The 19,324-nt window shown below is 38.4% G+C and overlaps 1 protein-coding gene across 1 annotated transcript in view; it reads left to right on the top strand.

Annotated features, from left to right (window-relative positions):
- Positions 1–18,290: 18,290 nt before the first annotated feature.
- The window catches only part of PTPRC (protein tyrosine phosphatase receptor type C), a 64,076-nt gene continuing 63,042 nt past the window's right edge, over positions 18,291–19,324 (top strand). The window contains exons 1-2 of the mRNA XM_065656500.1: positions 18,291–18,322; positions 18,408–18,525. Of these exons, the coding sequence (XP_065512572.1) occupies positions 18,459–18,525 (67 nt within the window). The 5' untranslated portion in view covers positions 18,291–18,322; positions 18,408–18,458. The remainder of the gene's footprint in view (positions 18,323–18,407; positions 18,526–19,324) is intronic.

A 19,324-nucleotide genomic window follows, 5' to 3' on the forward strand; every position in this document is an offset into this window, starting at 1 on the left:
GTGCTTGTTCAAGGGATGTAAAGTGAGAAAACTGCTGCACACATCTAGTCTCTAAATGCCTCCTAGGGGAAGTGTTCTCCGGCTTGCACTAATATCCACGTGGGAAAATGGCAAGGTTGCATTTCCTCCTACAAAATCACCAAGAGCTCAGTTAAGTGTTTTTAGGCCTATGGTTTTCAGTAATGTTACTAAATCACAGCCTCTGCACAGAAACCTTAAAGTGGCAGACTTCGAAATTTGAGCAAAGGAAAGTCTAAGTATTGGGAAATGGCTGGAAGATTTCATTGCATTTACTGCAGCGATTACACAGACTTCTAATGCTCAGAGTTTTAGTAGAAGGTGAGTGGCAGTTGTCTCTGCATTTGGAGGAAACCTCCACATGAAAAAGAATTTTTTGAAGCAAAAATATTTCAGATTCCCTTCAGAGTGGAATGACTGAGGGGAAAAAAGGCAGTAAGGGTCGCTCCTTATGCATGGCATAAATGAAACCTTTGCTTTACTTTTGAAATTATAAAGTAAAAATATTTTTCTTCATAGACTGTTCATTCCAGAGGTGTGATTTTTTTTTGTTGTTCTTTTTGTTTTCTAAGTGAAATGCCATAAAAATGGAAAGAATTTCTAATTCTGCAACTTCTAATTGTAGAATTTCTGCAGTTTCAGTATAAAGTGTGCCTATGTCTCTGTCAGTGATTGGTACTGACTTTAAAGGTCATGTTACCTATCTTTTCCTCCCCCTGCAATTTGATTATTATATTGGGCAGTTATCTTAAATCGTAAGCGAGATTTAAGAGGTGGCTTTTGAAAGCCTTTTTTTTTTTTTTTCCTTCTGCATAGTTTGTGGTATCTTCCTCTGCTGTATTTATATTGTCATCCATGGTACCATTATTGATAAAATAATGGTATCAGAAATATATACTGGAGATATTTTTATCTCAAAACCCCTATATCAAATAGGCAGGAAATATCTATATTTATCTATTTGAAAACCAAAACATAAAATTCAAGTTTAAGGCAAAAAAATGGAAAGTATAGTCTTAATTATGGACGACTGGATTTTCATAATAAATAGATAAATTTAAGGTGCCACAAGCTTCATACACAATTCTGCAAACTGCTTTCAGTTATAGCTCTGTATGTAAATCTATAAACTCTCTATATTAAAAGAATGCTGGATTCAGTTACTGATTCATAACAGAATTCACCATCCAAGTTTCTGCAAGAAGCGATGTCACTTCAGAGTCCTACCGTTTCAGAGCTAACTTGTTAATTATGCAGGAAGTACTTAGGAGATAATTACTTATGTAATCTTCTTAGCTATGTAGATATTTGCAACAACAGAACCTTGACTTTTTCATAGTATTCGTATGCTGGGTGTGACATATAGAAAAATGGATTGTCATATTTTTGTTTTTCAAATACGCAACGTGATTTTGAACAGTATGAGGCATTCAGATACTGTGATTGATTTAGTGGGAACCGACTGGTGGTTAGTAATATTTTTTAATTAAGAAAGATAGTTTTAAAAATGAACAAATTTTTTATTTAATTAAAAATTCATAGTTGCTAAGGGAGGTGAATGGGAATGAATGCAGACATTGGGTAGCCTTATCTTACTTTTTAGGTGTTCTTGCTGCACTGGAAAGCATCGCCAAATTAAAATATAAAATACGTTATTCTGATTGTGCGTATGCTGAACAAGTACTATTGTGTTTACAGTAGTGGGAAGAGATTTCCTTGATGAAATCTAGAGAGCTGCTGTACACAAATAGCAGACACTCCTTCTGTCGTGTTTTGTAGTGTGGAATTTTTTTCAGTCCTTAGTGGCAGTTGCAGATCAGGGAAGAATCTTCATTGGAAGTGAGGTGGCTGGTGTGAACGCGTGTTGGTGTGGACACACTTGTTGATGAAAAGCTCTACCAGTCCTACTCTGTGCTGCAAAAATAGTTTTAAAGTCTCTCCCCCTCTCCCTGAACCATCTTAGGGCTAATTTCAGAGATAATGAGAAATATAAATGTGGGATTCAGAAGGCAGAAGTATTTATGTATAAACCAGAAGGAGAAAAAAAGTTTTTAAGAGAAAAGCCAAAAATAAATGCAATGGTCACTTTGAATTGCCTAACTAGACACTACTGCTTATCTGCATCTTTTATCTTTTCTACTCTTCTCTTCCTGAAATATAGTTTTAATATGTTCCCAAAGTTGATTTGAAACATGCAGCAATAGAAGACTGTAGAGCACCATCTCAGGAAATGATTAGCTAGTGATACCAGAGAGTATGTAGGTTTCTGTGTGGTATGACTAAAAATAAGAAGGGATAGCCTTTTTAATCTGGCTAGCTCTATGTGGAAGGAAGTGTGTATACACGTGCGTATACGTGTCTGTATAGACACATACAGATAGTTATAAAAATGCCAGCAACAGCATGAAAATTTCAAAGCTGCTCAAATGCACTGTAATACATTTCTGCTGTTTATTGGGTGCATTTTAAATGCAGTTTATCTTTCCATATGGACTGCATTTTCAAGCTCCTTTTCTTTCTGTCCTTCACCTCATCGGAGTATTCATTTTCTTTGTGCAGAAGACCAGCAGGATGTCGGTATTTTTTTTTTTCTTTAGTAAAGACTACAGGATTTGGCCTATAGTTTTAGTGTAGATGAAAGAAAAAACCAACCAACCAACCAAAAAAACACAAGGAGAATCGGGACCATTTTGTTCAATACTACACCACTGTTTCCTGTAATTGCCTTGTACAGTTTGCAAGTCTTTCCACTTTATGTAAATATATCAACTTCTGAAAAAATGCCTTATAGCTGTGAGGTGGGGCCTTTTGAAGGAGGTTTTCTTTTGAAGATTCGTGGGTGTCTTAAACACACATTTTTTCTTCAAAGTAAATCTTGTAGACTCCCTGTCACAAATCCTTCTTGTTAGGAATTCTCCTTGAAGAACTGTTTGAATTTCAATATCAGGTATTTCAAACAAACACATCTAATGCCTCAATACATTTTTCTTGTGGTCAGTCAGTGGCCCTAAATAAGAAAGAGAACCTCTGATAATTTGAAATCTATTCCTAGCAATCCTTTGAAGAAAAAAAAAAATCTGAGGTTTTTATAGTTACTCCTGAAAACTAAGAAAGGGAAAGTAACTGTAAAGTAAACTTTCAATTTTTGAAGTTGTTGAAAACAACCAAAAAAACAACAGTCTTACCAAAAAAAAAAAAAAAAAAATTCAGAAACTTCTCACCCCTTTCCCCCTTGGTGAAACTCTTCTGGTTTATATTCATGTAACAGTGTTAGAAAGCTACAAAATCAGCTGGGCTAGCAAAGCTCTTGGGACATCGTCTGCCTGGATCCCTTGCTCAGAGGAGCGTTAGCTGCTCACAGCCTTCCCGAGTGAGTTCTGACTCTGAGGATGGGTGCTCTGCAGCCGCTCTGGGCAGCTCATTCCACCAGAGGACTGTTCTTGTGAAATTTTGGGTCTTGGTATAGAGTTGTAATTTTGCCTGATGCAATTGGTGCCTGTCGTTCCTCATCTTTTTCATTTTGCACCTCTAAGAAGTGTTTGACTCTGTCTTTTCTAGAACCACCCACCAGGTTGTTCAAGACAACATTAACATTTTTTTTGGTCTAGATTGACATAGTTTCCTCATTCTCTGCTGCTTCATCATATGCTCCAATTCCCTATACTTTTATAAATAAGATAAATGAGAGGTGCAAAACTCTGTTACAGAAAACAATGCAATAACATATAGGTAGGTTTTTGTCTTGCCTCCTAAATAGAGGAAATAATTCATTATTAGGGTGTTTATCATTATCAGTTTAAGCTGTCAAGTGACCAACGGTTGTGTTTAAGTTTTCTGTGTTGAAATCCTATTCTAGCAGATTTTATTGACTGCAGGACAAGGGATCCATTTTCCACGTCATGCAGGAGTGAGGCCATACAGTTTTGAAGCGTTTACCTCTGATTTTTTTTTCTGTGGCTAAGAATGGCTATTTTGTTTGATATAATTTTGAAACTTCTGATATGTTGTAGTGCAAAGGTTTTGTAGGCTATAAACATGGAAGGAGAAAAGGTACATTTACAGTTTGGATATGGCGAAAAAAATATCATCTCAAGAAAGATTTGTAATAAAAGCTTGAATTTTTGCTCAGTGTCTCTGTGCATTTGTGGACATAAGGAAGTGCGTACCTCATCTTGGATTTAAAGCCTTTAGCTATAAGACAATTAAGAGGAGCACATAGATTACTTGAAAGCTTGTCTGGCTTATATTGAATTGTTATGAGACTCCAAAAGCTCAAGGACACCATCTTGTTGGTAAGAAAACCAGAAGTGAACTTGCTTCTTGAAGTCCAACCTCATTTTTACAGTCAGGGTCTCCAGGAAGGAGAATCATAAATCTGGAATGTTATAAAATTTTTTTCCCATCGTTCAAGGTCAAGCTATAAATCTAAGCTACCAGGTCTGCTGCTAGATATGTATTTCCTGTGGTTCACAGAGCTTAAAGCTTCCGAGAAGTGACCCTGTAAATGCTATCAACATTAATTTTAGCAGCAAATGTGAACATTAACCTTGCTGAGCTGGGCAGTAGGAGTTGCTTAAAATGAGTATATGATCAAAGGTTTTTGTGCAACCTGGAACACAAAGTGTGTTCCATGTTGTACAAACATGGAACATGTAAAGAATCCTCTAAGCCTGATAACCCTTTCAGATAAAATTGACAATTGTTTTGCAACTTCATACACCTGTAACGTACTCATATACATGTTCCTGTATCCACTGACACACACACTGAGAATTCTGTGTATCATTGTGCCTTTGGAACAGTCCTTGGGACCTCCCAAATGCCTGTTGAGCTGAGTGTAGAACACAACCACCTTACACCTGGATAGAGTTGGATATAGTGAAGCACATTGTACGAGCATTCATGCTTTCTCTACTGAGATTATTACCAGCATCTTGCTTTCATCTGCAGTGCTTTGCGTGGTCGCCACTTCCTACTTCATGATCTACTTTTCTCCTTTGCTCTCCTCCTCCCACTTCCTTCCCATATGTATTTACATTCTTTGTCCAGAACACGTGTGCTGCATGGAGCTGGATTAATCAAAGCATGCATTTCCCTGAACAGTAGCATGGTTAGGGGACATTTGGTGAAAAAAAAGACAGACACTGTCAGTACACATCCCCAGTGTATAGGAGAAGGACAACACAGATCTCTGCCACTAGTAATATAGTATGTCTTCCAAATATGAAAACGTTCAAATTATTCCAAAGAATGCTGCAGAAATGGCCATAGAGCAACAGCTATGGCTTTCTAAACACAGAAAACCCAACCAAGTGAGAGATGTGCTCTCAGCACTTGTACTGGGCAGAACTTCAAATTCCTGCCCACTTCTGCAACCCTCCACTGCCCCAAGCAGGGTTTGGTGGTCCTGCAGGACCTGGGAGTCGTGTCAGGCAGGCTTTAGTTCAGTGCAAACTTCAAATCACTCAATGTATCATGACAAGAGCTAAGAAACCAGCTTTTCAATTTAGGAGCACCTGGAGTAACTGAAAAAGTTTTGCTGAATCTTTAAAGTAGCCCTTAGATGAGAATTTGGGTAGTATTTTTCTGTCACTGCACTTTTCTAATTCCAGTAAGAAAGCGCTGGCTCCTGTGGCACCTCAGATACAAAGCCAGACTGGTGATAAGGAGCTCGGTACCTCTGACGTACAAAATGAAATCCGAATTATTAATTAGATTGTACCCCAAGGACCAGCCTTTTCATCCAAGCAATCCAAAGGTAAGACGGCGTGCACTGACATAAAAGGTTTCAATTAAATTGACTTTGGGGAGTGTGGAGCTGGATATCGACACTGCTGTTTTCAGCTCCCAGAGTATTTCTTACCGTCAGGGACCTGCAGTGGGCTGCTTCAAAATGCCTTGGCTGACCTCCAGAAAGCCCGTCTTGAAAGACAATACCAGAGACAACATGAGTGAAAATGTGGCGTCACCCGTGTCGCTTGGATTTCACTAAGCCAGAAGAGGCTACATTCACACCCCCAGTTATGATTTTGCAACTCGGCCCCGTTGATGGGCCTTGGTAATTATCAGACAGGAACCAGAAAGTGAAACCAGCTTGGAAAGCTGAGAGCAGCATTACTTTGCAGTCCAGGTGGAGGCAGAAGCAGAAAGCAGCAGTCAGGAGATTTTATGGTTTTTCAGTTTTAGCTTTTTTTTTTTAGGCCTCATAGTCTTAAACTGACAGTCTGGAAAACACTGCTGATCTTTCACGGTGTAATTGACAGTAAAGGCATTAAATGTATCTAATGTTGCAGTTAAACAAAACTTGCTTCCAATATATAAACTGTTGATAAACACAGCATAAAAAGTAGTATCAGCAGTAAAGTAGTTTAAGTGGGTATTTGCTTGGATTAAAGATAGATCATCTGATTGACAGGACATTTGGTTTTTCCTTTTGAGCTTTTACTTGATCAATAAGCAATTTTAAGAGGTTTTGAAGATTGGTGTAGATAATTTATGAAACTGGTTTTACACAGTTTAACTATCGTAGATTGTGCAAAGCAAATGATTTTCTTCCTTAATTAATTTGACTGTTAATGAAAGCATAAAACTCTTGAAAATAGATAAACAAGTAAAGATGTGTGATTTTCAGTGAGTTCATGTCGTTGGATGGCTAGATAAAGAATATTTACATTTTCAGCCTGCTAAGCTTTCCAACACTGAGCCAGAACATATGTCAAAACTAGAATTTCTCAAAAACACTTTTTCTACTTCATGTTACCCCTTGGAGCAGAGCAGAGGCCACTGTGGAAACAGCAAAGAAAAGCTCTTCCCACCTCATTTTGCAGCTTCTCTTTTCTTGCCCTGCTTGTGTTCCTCATGCAAATGAAATGGAATGAAGACTGAAGTCCTCACCTCACCCCAAACTCCCCAAAGTTGAGGGTTTAATTGGAGCTGGGTTTCCCCAGGACCAATATTTGCTGCTCTCACTGTCTGAATATTGTAGTAAGATGGGAAAAACATTATTTGTAGCTAGAAGGAAGGGTAATTCTGACCTTAAAGGTTTGTGATTTAAGAAGGCAAGGTCTCTGTGAACAGTGGTGAGAAAATTTAGACGTTGGTAGGTATTTTCTCAGGCTAAGGTGGGAAACTTGGAGAAAGAGAAGTTCCAAAGGTAAGGAATAGCACAAAGGAGAGGTTTTCTGGGTCAGAGACAGTGGAGAGCAGGTCAGTCTTACTTTGCTCACTACAATCATCTGTCTTTAAATTATGTTCCTGTTTACAGTAGAAGGAAAACAAAATGAAAGTATTAATTGCTTTTCTTAGAAAAACTTCTTTGTGAATCTGTATTTTTCCATAGTGGTTCATCTCTTCCACCTAAAATGACAATGTGCTGGACAAAGGGGTAAATCTGTCAGAAACTTCGCCTCTTCAGAATGCGTCTCCATTGATCAGTATGGGGCAACTTGCTGAACATCAGCAAAATGAAAATAGAGCTGGGATGTCAAACTGAAATGAGATTGATATCTTTCTTGGTATACCTTTGTCTGAAGGAAAAAACCTTAATTTTCATTTACCTGTTTACAGGCTTGATAGACTGACTTTACTCTATGAACTGGCAGTGTTTAGCTAACAAGTTTTTCTTGTTTTACCTAAAAAGCAGTTTAAAATAATGCCTCTATATTTTAACCCAGAATTTCTTAAACTTCAAAGTGGATCTTCTTGTGAGAAGAAGATGACAGACAGACCCTCTTGCTAAACAATTGTTGCATGGGGTTTCTTCCGTGATATTTCCTAGCATACTAAGTATAGGAAATGACACTTGCTATAAGGCAGAAAGAGGATGTGCAAATATTTTATGCTGATCTTGGGTGGGGAAGAGCACATGACCTCAGTTAGTATGCCAGCCTGCACTTGATATGGGAAAAATGAGCTATTCTTGCTATGCCAGAATTTATATTACTAACACTTAATCACTTTTTAAAAAACAAACTGAAGAACCAGTAGAAGAGACCAGATTTTTGGCAGTGTACACATGAGCACAAAATATAAAATTCGCTGCTGTAAAATTGTGATATTTCTTTGTAAGACACTTGAAAAGCTTTTTTTTTTCTCTTTTTAATAAAGAAATCTGATACTGTTTTACTGCTGTCATGATTCAACTGCTTATATACTCTGAGAATTCCAGGTATTTTGGGAATATCACAGCATGGACTTTTTCAGCATGATAGATTACAAGCTTTCCCTCCTTCTCCTCCCTCCCTCCCTCCCTTCCCTCCTCTTTTGGCTATTTTTGGCTATTTTATTGTGTTGTATGCAGTAAACGTATTGTATGTGTTTATAAGCCCACAGCAATATGTTTCTTGAGCTTTTCTGACACAGTTAAAATAGTTGATTTGTGCTAAATGTCTTTGAGTGTTTATTACAAAATATCCTACAGTGAAATAGAAATAAGCTATAAAACAAAAACAATGAGACGAATATTTTTGTTTCAGAATGTTTAATTTCCCAGTGTTGTCTTTTCACTTACCTGTCTCACTTAGGTATTTACGTGGCTCTCTGCCACAGTTTGTCTTGCACAAGAGCCTACTGTTTATCTGACTGTTACTTTAAAAGTATGTATTTCCAATATTCCTGCACCTCTGTTAGCTGACCTTAGTTATACCCTTAAACAAGAAGGGATAGAGAAGCATTAGAAATTGCATAAATGACTTTATATCATTACTAATTTTAATACTTTTAATGAAATTGAAATGCTTAATTGAGTCTCTTGCTTTTGCTCAGATTTACTTTCTGCAGTTCTCATTCAGATGAAACACCAATCTACCCCAGGAGGATGACTGTCACTGAACTTTCTGAATACTGTAGAAATTTGGAGAAGGCCAAATGAATAAGTGATCTAAAAGGATCAGCCACACCATCTTAAATTTGGTAGGTCCCAGCTGCAGGTCTCATTTTTCATGAATAATCTAGTAGTGTCATCATTTTTTCTCTTCCATTGTGATTTTTAATCTGCAGTAAATGTTTCTGTGTCCCTGTTCAAAGACCATTCTTGAGTAAAAGAAAGGATAAAATCGGTATGGAAGTAGCAGAGAAAATGGGAAGGCTGATAGTTTGGTAAATTTGGATTTAATGTAACCATTATTGCAGACAACTAATCAATTTGAAATATTTTTACCAGGAATTACATACAACATGCAGCAAATAACCTTCTTTCTATGCACGAAGTTTCACAAAACTGAATAGAAAGTGTGTCTGGGACAATACTTTAAAAATGTATTTCAAAAGTCTATGTCCCAGGATGTGGCTTTGTGGGATTTTCAATGTTGCAGAAATCTTTTTATGCTACAGAAACATCTCAGGAAAGTTTGTATCTGCTTGTACTGAACTATTTGCCAATATTTCCTTCCAGTTTTGATAATTTTAAAGAAGCTTTGAATTTACTGCATGTGCTAATTACTTTGTTGGGTGTTGGTTTGTTTTTTGGTTATGTTTTTTTTTATTATAGCGTGAGAGTAAACAAAGACAACCAGTGTGTCTTTAGACAGACTTTTTCTGAATATCAGCATTATGATCTTGCTGCATTTTCAGATGGCTTACAGTGTGTGTGTGAAACATAAATTGAAGAGCTTACAGGCAGAGGAACTGAGGGAGGGAGATGTGACGTAGACCCTGATGTGCAGGGTAAGTCTATGGGATCAGTCTGGTTTCCTACCTGTTTCAAATTCAAAGATGGATGTTATGGGTTAAGATTATAGAAATCTTCTGGACCCTTTTAGCTTTATGACAGTAGTTTCTTGACAAGCCACTGAGGAAGAAGTAATGCCTGCCACATGCTTATCTTTGGAGGCATCTATCTAACCCATTTGGACAGCCCCAGAGAGAAAAATCATGTCAAAATGTGGAGAAGGGTAAGAGATGGGCTATCAGAAGATGACCGACAGCATCACTGTAAGCAGACCAGCCTTCTAGGTAAATATTTGTGGTTTATGCTCCTAAATACCTTGCTTAGAGGCATTTTTGTGCTTCCGTACCATAATTACTGTAATCAGCTGTGGGAATACATTTCCATCCAAAAAATAATAATAGTTTGGATGCTAGGAAAGCATTTGGTATAAAGTTAACCTCTATCTTCTTGGAAAAATGAACACAAATACTCTTGGACATAAGCGCTGTCATTTGACAGATAGCGAAACACCAGGAGGACATGCAGACCACGGCTAATAGTGGACGACATTGAATCCGGCATCCTAGGTGGGAAGCAGTCTGCGTGGAAGCAGAACACAGTGCTAGAGGCGAATAATGCACGAGTTAACATCATGGAAGTTATCTACTTGGGAAAAACGGAAAAATGGACAGGGAACTCACAGAAAGCAAGCTGGTCTACTTGTTTATGACACAGACTAACCAGCTGTTAGCTCAGAAGTATTATATTGTAGAAAGATAGCTCAAAACATAGGTTCAGTAGCCTACCTTCACACTGGTTCTGGCTTGCCTCAGGTAAGTTTGTGCTTTAAAAAAACCCTAAAAAATTAAAAGTCCCCACGCTGTTTGGTTATGTCAAGCACTAGCTTCAGAATAAACAGCCAGGTCTTTAAGCAGGCTGCAGAGCACACAGGAAACAATGTCCAAGAGATAAGAGAATGTCCAGCAAACTGCAATGGAATATGTGAGTGCTATTTTGAAACCAGAATGGAAACACTTTGGGAAAGATTGTTTCTGTAGGCATTTTATTCTTTCTCTGTGTGGGCTCTTTTGTGTTGCCTGGTGTTGCTGTTGCTTTGACTTCTGTCAGGCCTTCCACAAATATGGCACAACGATGACTTTCTGCATGGTGTAGGTAAGGCAGCACTTACTGCAGAGTATCATATAGTCATGGATAATTTTGCATATAATTTGGGAAGATTAACAAGCAGATTAGCTAATAGGAAGCAATCAGCAATCAGTTTTGCTGAAGGTAATAGGGGGGATCCTGCACAGAGGGAGCTTGTTTAGTACCTCCAGCTATGGTACTCCTGAGTTTCAGTGGAATTGCGCAGAGCACAGCTCCCTGCCAGGCATTCAGCTTGTGACTTTTTAAAGCTGCGGTTGTTCATTTGCTGAGACAAAGTCATGTGAGTATCTGTAAGAATCTAGAGGTTAGCACTAGGAGAAATGAAACTGGAAAAAAAAAAAAAAAGAGAATTGGACTAAGAAAAGGAAAAAACAAATAAGAGTTCCACAAGGAGTGATCCATGGATAGCAAATATTCAAATAAATGTCTCTCCTTTTCATTTTCCCTTTCAAACTGGATGACAGAATGATGATGGAAGGATATGAAGAAAAGACACTGTGGGTAAAAATGTTGATGTTTCGTAATGAACTCATTCGTTATGCGATGTTTGAATGCTGTATATGCTAAATCCTGAGCTGTTGTCAGCATCCAGCACTCACTCAAAACCAGGAGGAGGAGCAGATGTTCAGCACGAATCTGCCTCAGTGCTTATGAGCATGCTGCCACTCTCTGAGAGCAACAAATCCAAAGGGGGCATGCTAAACAGAGGTATTCAAGAACGCCCATTTCACAATAACTGTGCCTAGTGTTATCCTGGAATGGTTTTATGCGTAAGCAAGAAGTGCCTGACACTTCCGAGAGATTATTGTAGATTTATTGCTTGTTTTGGGACGGATTGTGAGTAGTGCCTCAGGGATACCAAAATGTGATCTCTGTCCTGAGCAGGTACAGCATAGATCATGCAGGCAACAAATGAAGATGTCAAGTCATCATTGCTTGAGGGTTGACAGCACCATAGCAGTACGCCTGCACAAGGAGCTGTATTGTTTACTCTTGGCCTTAAAATAATTTGATCCAATACGACATAATAAGTAAAAATGTTTTCTTTCTTCAAGAAATAGTTCTTGGCAATTGCAAAGAAGCCTGAAAAAGTATGCGCAAAATGGATCCCTTAGCAAATATTCAACATAAATATCAGAGTATTATAAGATATATTCTTTAGCGTGAACAATGTTTTCACAGTAAGGTTGTCAAATTAATTTTACAGGATGAACTGCGTTATGGAGGTAGCTCTCTTGATTTAAAGAGAATTGCCCTTGGGACGAATTTATCCCGTGTCCATTAGTGTTTGCTAAGGTGTGCGCCTTTAGATTCTGTGGAACTGTTTAATTCTGATGTGCAGCCATGGCGAATATCAGTGTAACTGAGCTGAGCCATAAGAGCTGACTTCCATGCAAAGAAAATTATGCAAAACAGAGAAAATGTGCATATTTTTAAATCCAAGTGATGTATGGAGTATGTAGAGAATTTCATTTTTATTGAATTGCATGCTCTGTACTTTATTCTTTCAAGGCTTCTGAACAAAAAGAAAACAAAGTTGGGTTCTCAATAATACATTTCCTGAGAAAATTAATTTATACATCTGTTTTTAAACATCTTAACACAAAACAACATCAGGTTTAGGTACCAGTGGAGAACACATTTTCCCGAACTAAAAACCAAACCAAAACAAACAAAACCAAAATAAAAAGTGCAACCCACTTAACATTTTTTGCAGTGAATGCCAGAGTGACACCACATTGACTTTGAGAATCTGGACTTGGAAGTTGTGTTAGGGGAGGAAGCCGATTTGCCCCATCATTGTTTGGCTAAACTTTTAGGGAAATGAACACAGGGTGAAACCGAGCAGCATAAAATCATATGAAGAGAGAAAAAAAAGCGTGCAGTTCCATTGGCCTCTTTCAGTCACAGTTTCTCCGGCTCTGAACCTGGAGCCAGCACCAGGAATGATGCTTTTGGGTGGCACAGGCACTGCTGGTGTTAGTGTGTGGGGTGACCATGGCTATTATTTGATGCCTGATGGCAGATACAGGGTGGCCCAGGCTTTTCGGGGGCAACCTGCAGCAGTCCAACCTGAGACACAAGTTTATTTGGCTTGTACGAAAACGCTGCTCGTACCGTGGTTACCGCTACTCTTGCCTTCCCTCCAACGTTGCTGTTACATGGAGGGAGGAAATAAGGCAGGAATCTGTACTGAAAAGTGCAAGATGCCACACGCCCTGAACTGCTTCCTAGTAAAGCTATGGTACAGCAGGGAGCTGTGGAGAAGTTGTCATGTTTATCTGGCCTACACGGGTACCTTTTCACTCTTCAGTTGTTACTCGTTCTTCTCCCTTCTTAGAGGTATTTGAAAATGCTGTGGCTTCATTTTGCAGGTTTCCCACCTGAGTATCATTGTCTTCATGGGTGACTTCATTCCCTGTGAGCTCCTGCATGGGCAGGTACAGCCCAGGCTGTCCACTTGGTTTTGTCTGAAAGTCGGTGAAATACTTGGAAAGGAAAATCTGCTTAACCACAAAATCAAGCATGTTCAGATGTATTTTATCTTCTGCGTGACGAGATCTGGCCAAGCAGGACCACTGCTAAGTAGCGATGCTTTCAGTAGCCAGAAATGTGAGATGCTTTGTGTAGCTGTGCTTGAGGATCACACCATGCCCAGTGCACTCTGTAATCTGATGCCTTTTTGCAGCACGATTTACAAAACAGAGCTACAGAAACGCCTCCTGGTAGAAAGGAAGTTGACAGCAGCTCTGGAGGCCGTTAGAGATCTTGGTCTCTCTCTCGGCAAGCTCTAAGGTTGTTTGGGATCTGGGCAGACCTTTTGCACTGTCTAGGATCGGTTACTGAGTAACTGCAGCATATTTGCCTGATGTGTTATGAGAGATTGTACAGGAGTATGGGCATGTGTAGTGTTTTGAGGATCACACCTCCTTGCTCTGATGCTGCAGTCCCATTAGCAGTGAGAACCAGATCTTCCTCCTGGCTTAACTAGGGCAACAATCAACTAGGTCCAGGGCTAAGACTCAGCCCTGGGAGCAGGAACAGTTGCCCTCCCCTTTCTCTTTTAGGCAAAGAGTTGAGGGCTGGCACTGAAAGGTCCATCTGTGGTGAGACCCTTCTTTCCACCCAGCTCACGTCACGCTGCCACAAACAGTGGATATGCGGTTAAAAGGGAAATACTTCCCTGCCGGAGAGGGACTCTTGGTGCAAGGGCTTGCATCAAATGCTGTGAGCATTTATTAGACCTAGCCAAGGGCTGCAGAGGTGGGAGAGAGGAGAATTGGGAATCAGGGTGGATATCTTTATCATCATCTGCTTATTCAACAATTATTATTCTCATGCGGGGCATCTGGGTCATGTGTAAATCAATACAAATCAGAAACAGTGGGAATTTTCATTGCATCTTTCCAAAGAATGATTTGATTTTTCTCCCTGTTTATATAACCTCTTTCAGAAATCTATTGCAAGGATAGAGCATCTGAATATACAGAATCTAATAGTATGTTTCTTTGAGACTTAATTTCAGTCTCACAGTCGAGTCAAATGGTTTTTGACGATTGTCAGTCAAACCCATTTGTGAATTTTAGGTGTTGAAGCTAAATATAGCCTGCATATGCTTCTGTAAACTATTAGCTAGTTCGGAAATGCAACTTGTTTTATGTTTGTTATTTCTTGTGAGTTTGTTCTATTTGTTGTTTGCCTTTCCAGTCAAAAAAAAAAAAAAAATTGAAAAAGGTTTACACTAGATCTGGAGTGGTTAATTTATCTGCAAATATATGGTAGCTTCAGCATAGAAATATTTCCAAATGGCATCTTTAGTATCATATAACAAAGATGTAAGTAATAAATCATTTTAGATAGTACAGATGAATCAAATTATTTTATGACTATGATTTCAATGTATTTTCATGTAAAATTATGTGAATTGCTTCATATCAATATTTGCAACTCATCTAGAGCAAGGACATACTGCTTTAATTCTTTCTACTTTGAATTCTTTCTTTTACCTATAGGTCAAGGGCTCTATTAGTTAATTTTTTTGTGTGAGGCAGGGGGTATGCATTTGTGATCTTTTCTAAAGGCTTTGGATGTAAATTGAAAGGAAAAGTGATTGTTATTGGCACTTCCTATTTTTAGAATTTTATTGCAGTTGTGATATAATTGCGCTTTGAACTGATGTTTAACTGCACAGAATATGGAGATATATTTATGGTAATTTAACAAATCAGCTGTGTTGCAAGCTAGGTGAATTGGACAAGGAAAGATTTTCTTCTTACCGGCTTTTTGTTTGCTTGTTGTGGGTACTTTGGCTATTTGGATAACTTACAAAAGAGAGAGACTTCCGAAGAGATGGTTAACTTAAGCATCTGCATGTTTTTAATGTCATTTTAGAACTCCTTAATAGTACTAATTGGTGGTACTGGCTTTGATTCTTTCCAGTGCAGGGGAAGTATAGTGTGATAGTTACATACTGGATGTAATCACTTGGCTGATTAAAAGTTAAGGCTCTTTCTTGAGAAAGTACTTATTTTAGTAGCCCACTGCTTAAACTGCAAGTAGAGTAAATTAATCCTCTCCCACTCTCCCAGAAGTGGATTTGGAATTTATCCTTGGGAAGAAGACTGCAGTTTATGTTTGGGAAAAGACTTCATACGTTCTAATAGCCTTAAACATGCTTGTGATTCATTCTGAGTGAGCCGTGAATAGGAAATAATACGTGGGGTGTAAATGCATTAAGTGTAGCCATGATATTTATAGATATGTTTATAGAAAGCTGCAAACTGAAGCTATGTGATATGGAGCTCAATATAAGATGACGAGTGTAAAATCCCACTATAGCGTATTTATAGTATCACTTTTGGCACATGTCTGAACCACACTAGAACTGAAATTTCCATACCTTGTAGTCTGTTCCTTGGCTTGCTCACAAAGCAGTGATCTTACCTAGCAAAACTGAGCAATCTCTCCTTGACAGAAGAATGAAACAGAAGAGCTTATATCGCGGCCATCAGCCAGCCCTACGCTGTAGGAATTTCCCCTTCAAACCATCTTATTCTCTTTCTTTTTTTCGCAGCAACTGCTTTTACGGACCATGTTTTCCACTCAGCAAGTGTACCACAACCATTCCTTGACCTTCTCTGTGGCTGAGAGGAACTCAGCTGCCCTCCTTTGCTCACCAGTGGAGCTGAGATTGCTCTGTCAGTTCCGAAGGTCTCTGATATACGCAGCTTTATTTCCCATGACATTTAGGGTTTTCTGACTAATGAAAATGCTAGCAGAATATACTGATTCCCTCTGGCTGATTCTATGGTTTTGCTTAAATCTGAACTTTCTTTTGTGTATCTTCCAGCTTTGTGTTCGTAGTTGATAATTACCTGCTTTCAAAGGCTTATTTTGAGAGGAGAAATCTTGAGAGAGTTTGCTTCTTATCACACACTTCCCTCCTCCTTCTTAGACCAGGTCTGCAGCTGTTTTGAGGACTCAGTGACTAAAATGCACATGGCATCTCTCAGTGAAAATATTGGCCTCTTAATTAGAGTCTTTGAAAAGCTAGTGTTTTAGTACCACAATATCCTTTATTTCTTCCTCAGTTGTCCATATTGACAAATGTCAAATAGAGAGACCACTGAGATTTGAATTTCAAATGCACTGCTAACAGATGGAATATTAAAACATCTGAGACTAATCTGAAATCAAAGACACTATGTAATTTCTATGAAGGTGTTTGTTCTCTCTCCATTACAGGGCAATGGTTCATTGCCAGAAAATGGGCACTGAAATAATTTGCTGATTGAAGGATCTGCTCTTGGAAAGAGAGATTTTTCTTCTTAGCCCTTCACTGAGACTTAAGATATATGGTTTGAGTCTCTGAATCCTCTATGAGTTTTGTTTGTAACTTCGGTTAGTAATTTTAACATTTGATGGTTTATAATTTCTCAGCTGTTAGGTGAGAGTAATAATATTATACCTGAATAGTATGATAGCTAGAGTGTGTCGTGTTGTCACTAAGTGATATCTATGATATGTTGCAATAATTAAGTGCTACAGAGGCTCTGTAAATACTGCACAGCCTGAAGAGGTCCACTGTGCAGGAATTTGTCTTGGGGACACAGCTTGAAAAGTCAAGTGGAGGTTGTATAAACCCGTTGGGGAAAGTCGGGTGGAAATGGAGCCTGGTTCTTGTTGAGAACCTTTATGCGAAATTCTCCACAGGGTATGCAGTGTGTTCATCAGATGGCACACTTCACCCTTCTGTTAACCTGGCTTTGCCCAGGATAACAGAGACTAAGGTGTCAGTACTGCAGACAATGTGTGGCTATAGTCCAAATTCAGTTTGTGACAACTCCAGGATGATGAAGTTATTGTATATCAAAGTTGGAGACTTTGGAGTGTCAGAATGGTTATCACTATGTCAGTTTTGTTCTGAACACGTTTACAATATAATTATTACAGCCAGTTTGTACAGAGACACACCGCTTAGTGGAAGCTAAGGTTTTGGCCTATGTTATAAGACTTGACTCGAAGCTGGATGTGTAGAAGCTGGGTTTAATGTTATGAGGAGTTTGATTCCCTCATGTCATTTGTGAACTATGTGAATTTGCGCAACTTTTCCTTGTATGATGCTTAGGAAGTCTCTGAAGGACTTATGAAGAATAAACATAAATATATTCTCTTCCCTCCTTTATCTGGCTTCTGACAGGATCCTGCTGATTCTTTTAAAATCTTTGAAACCTCCAATAAAAGAAGCAATTCCAATGTTTATTCCCTTTGTAATCTACTATGTAACAGGCATTTGTTATCAGGTTGTTGAGTACTCTCAGTGCATGTCTCTGGTGTACCTTGCATCAACTCTAGGAAAGGGACCACAATCCTCTGGCACTATCATAGTAAAGAATTGCATTGAGCTATCTAACAAGGAACCAAACATTACAGAAAACGAAATTAGACTGCATCTGTCTAGTTGTTGTGTGTTACTGTCATACCTAGAATTGCATCCTTGCAGAAAGATTCAGAAATACGTCCCATGTTTGACGGGTTTTCATTTAATCAGCAGTCACTTTACTTGAGGGTGCATCTTTTTATGAAGGCCTTGTTGCCATCATAAGGGGTTTGTTGACTGATGATCTGGGTTTCTCTTTCTCTCAACAGAAATCTCAAGAAGCATCCATGACATAGAAAGGACTCAATGTACGCAACAGAAAAGTGAATATGAGGAGAATGACTGTTAAATCCAGCACTTTGAAAAGGTAAGTCTCATTTAGATCCTCAGTAGAAAGAAACGGCTGAAAATAATCTATTTCATTTGAATTAAGGAAGCTGAGCATTGCTGCAGCAACTTAAGAAAAACCCTCTTGACTTCCTGGAAACTGAAAGACTTTTTTTTGAAGAAGTAGTTGTCTCTGACATCACTGAACTGCATAGCGAGTTTGCGAGTGGTTAGTTGGGGTAACAGAGGAAGCAACTCCTTTACAGATAAGCAGGCAGTGCAATGTACGTGCCTAGTTATTCTCCTTTTTGGTTCAAGTTTTGCTGAGAAATTCTTTTGCAGCCAGATAACACTTATTTTACTTTCCAGAGAGAGACACATGCTGTTTCATAAGGATACGCCTGATTTCCAGAAATAACCATGTTTTTGTGGCTTAAACTCTTAGCGTTCGGCGTTGCATTTCTGAGGCAGGATGCGTTTGTCAAAGGTAGGTAGCAATTGATATTTCTTTCTCTCATTTTGATCCAATAATGTCCTCTGTAGAAGTTAAACAAATTAAAAGCTTTGCAAATTGGAGAAATAACATCTTTGTTCAGGGAACTAGAATACAACTGTATGCAATGGTGTCAGAACCTAGATCAGGAAGACTGACACATACTGTACAAGGCTCAAATGTCCTCTTCATAGTCATACGCGAGAGTTTTAAGAACCATTTGAAAAAAAATTGTACTTGTATTTGAAAAAGAACATATTTAGAACTCTTATGTGAACCTGCTCAATGCAATCTTTGTTTGCTTTTATCTCACAATTCAGTACTTTGTTTTCTGTCTTTAAATCGTCCAAGAAAAAAATCTTCTCATCCATTTTAGCCACTCCCTGACCTCAGAATCTGCTTACAGTTCCTTAAATTTTGATTTTTACTGCAGTGGGGTTAGTAAAAAGATCTAAACGTTGTAAGTTAATATCTACAGTGGTGAAATTATTTGTTTTATATAATTTTTTTAAAAAATTTGAATTATGTATGTATTTTATAAAAACTGCTTCTTAAAGAGCCTTCAAAATTTTTAATTTTCTGTCTGATTCCCCCACTGCAGGTGAATTTGTCACTTGACTTTTTAAAAATTTTTGTAAGAGAGTCCCAGAGACTGATCTCACAAAACATGCTAGGTTTGACAGATAATGTGAGTAGCAAGAGAAGCAATTAATTTTGACGTAGTGCTTTATATAAAGACAAAAATGGATCTCTGTTTAAAAAAATATTTTCTTGAAAAGAACATGTAGCATTT

Source organism: Caloenas nicobarica, chromosome Z, assembly GCF_036013445.1.
Source record: "Caloenas nicobarica isolate bCalNic1 chromosome Z, bCalNic1.hap1, whole genome shotgun sequence".
Taxonomy (NCBI): domain Eukaryota; kingdom Metazoa; phylum Chordata; class Aves; order Columbiformes; family Columbidae; genus Caloenas; species Caloenas nicobarica.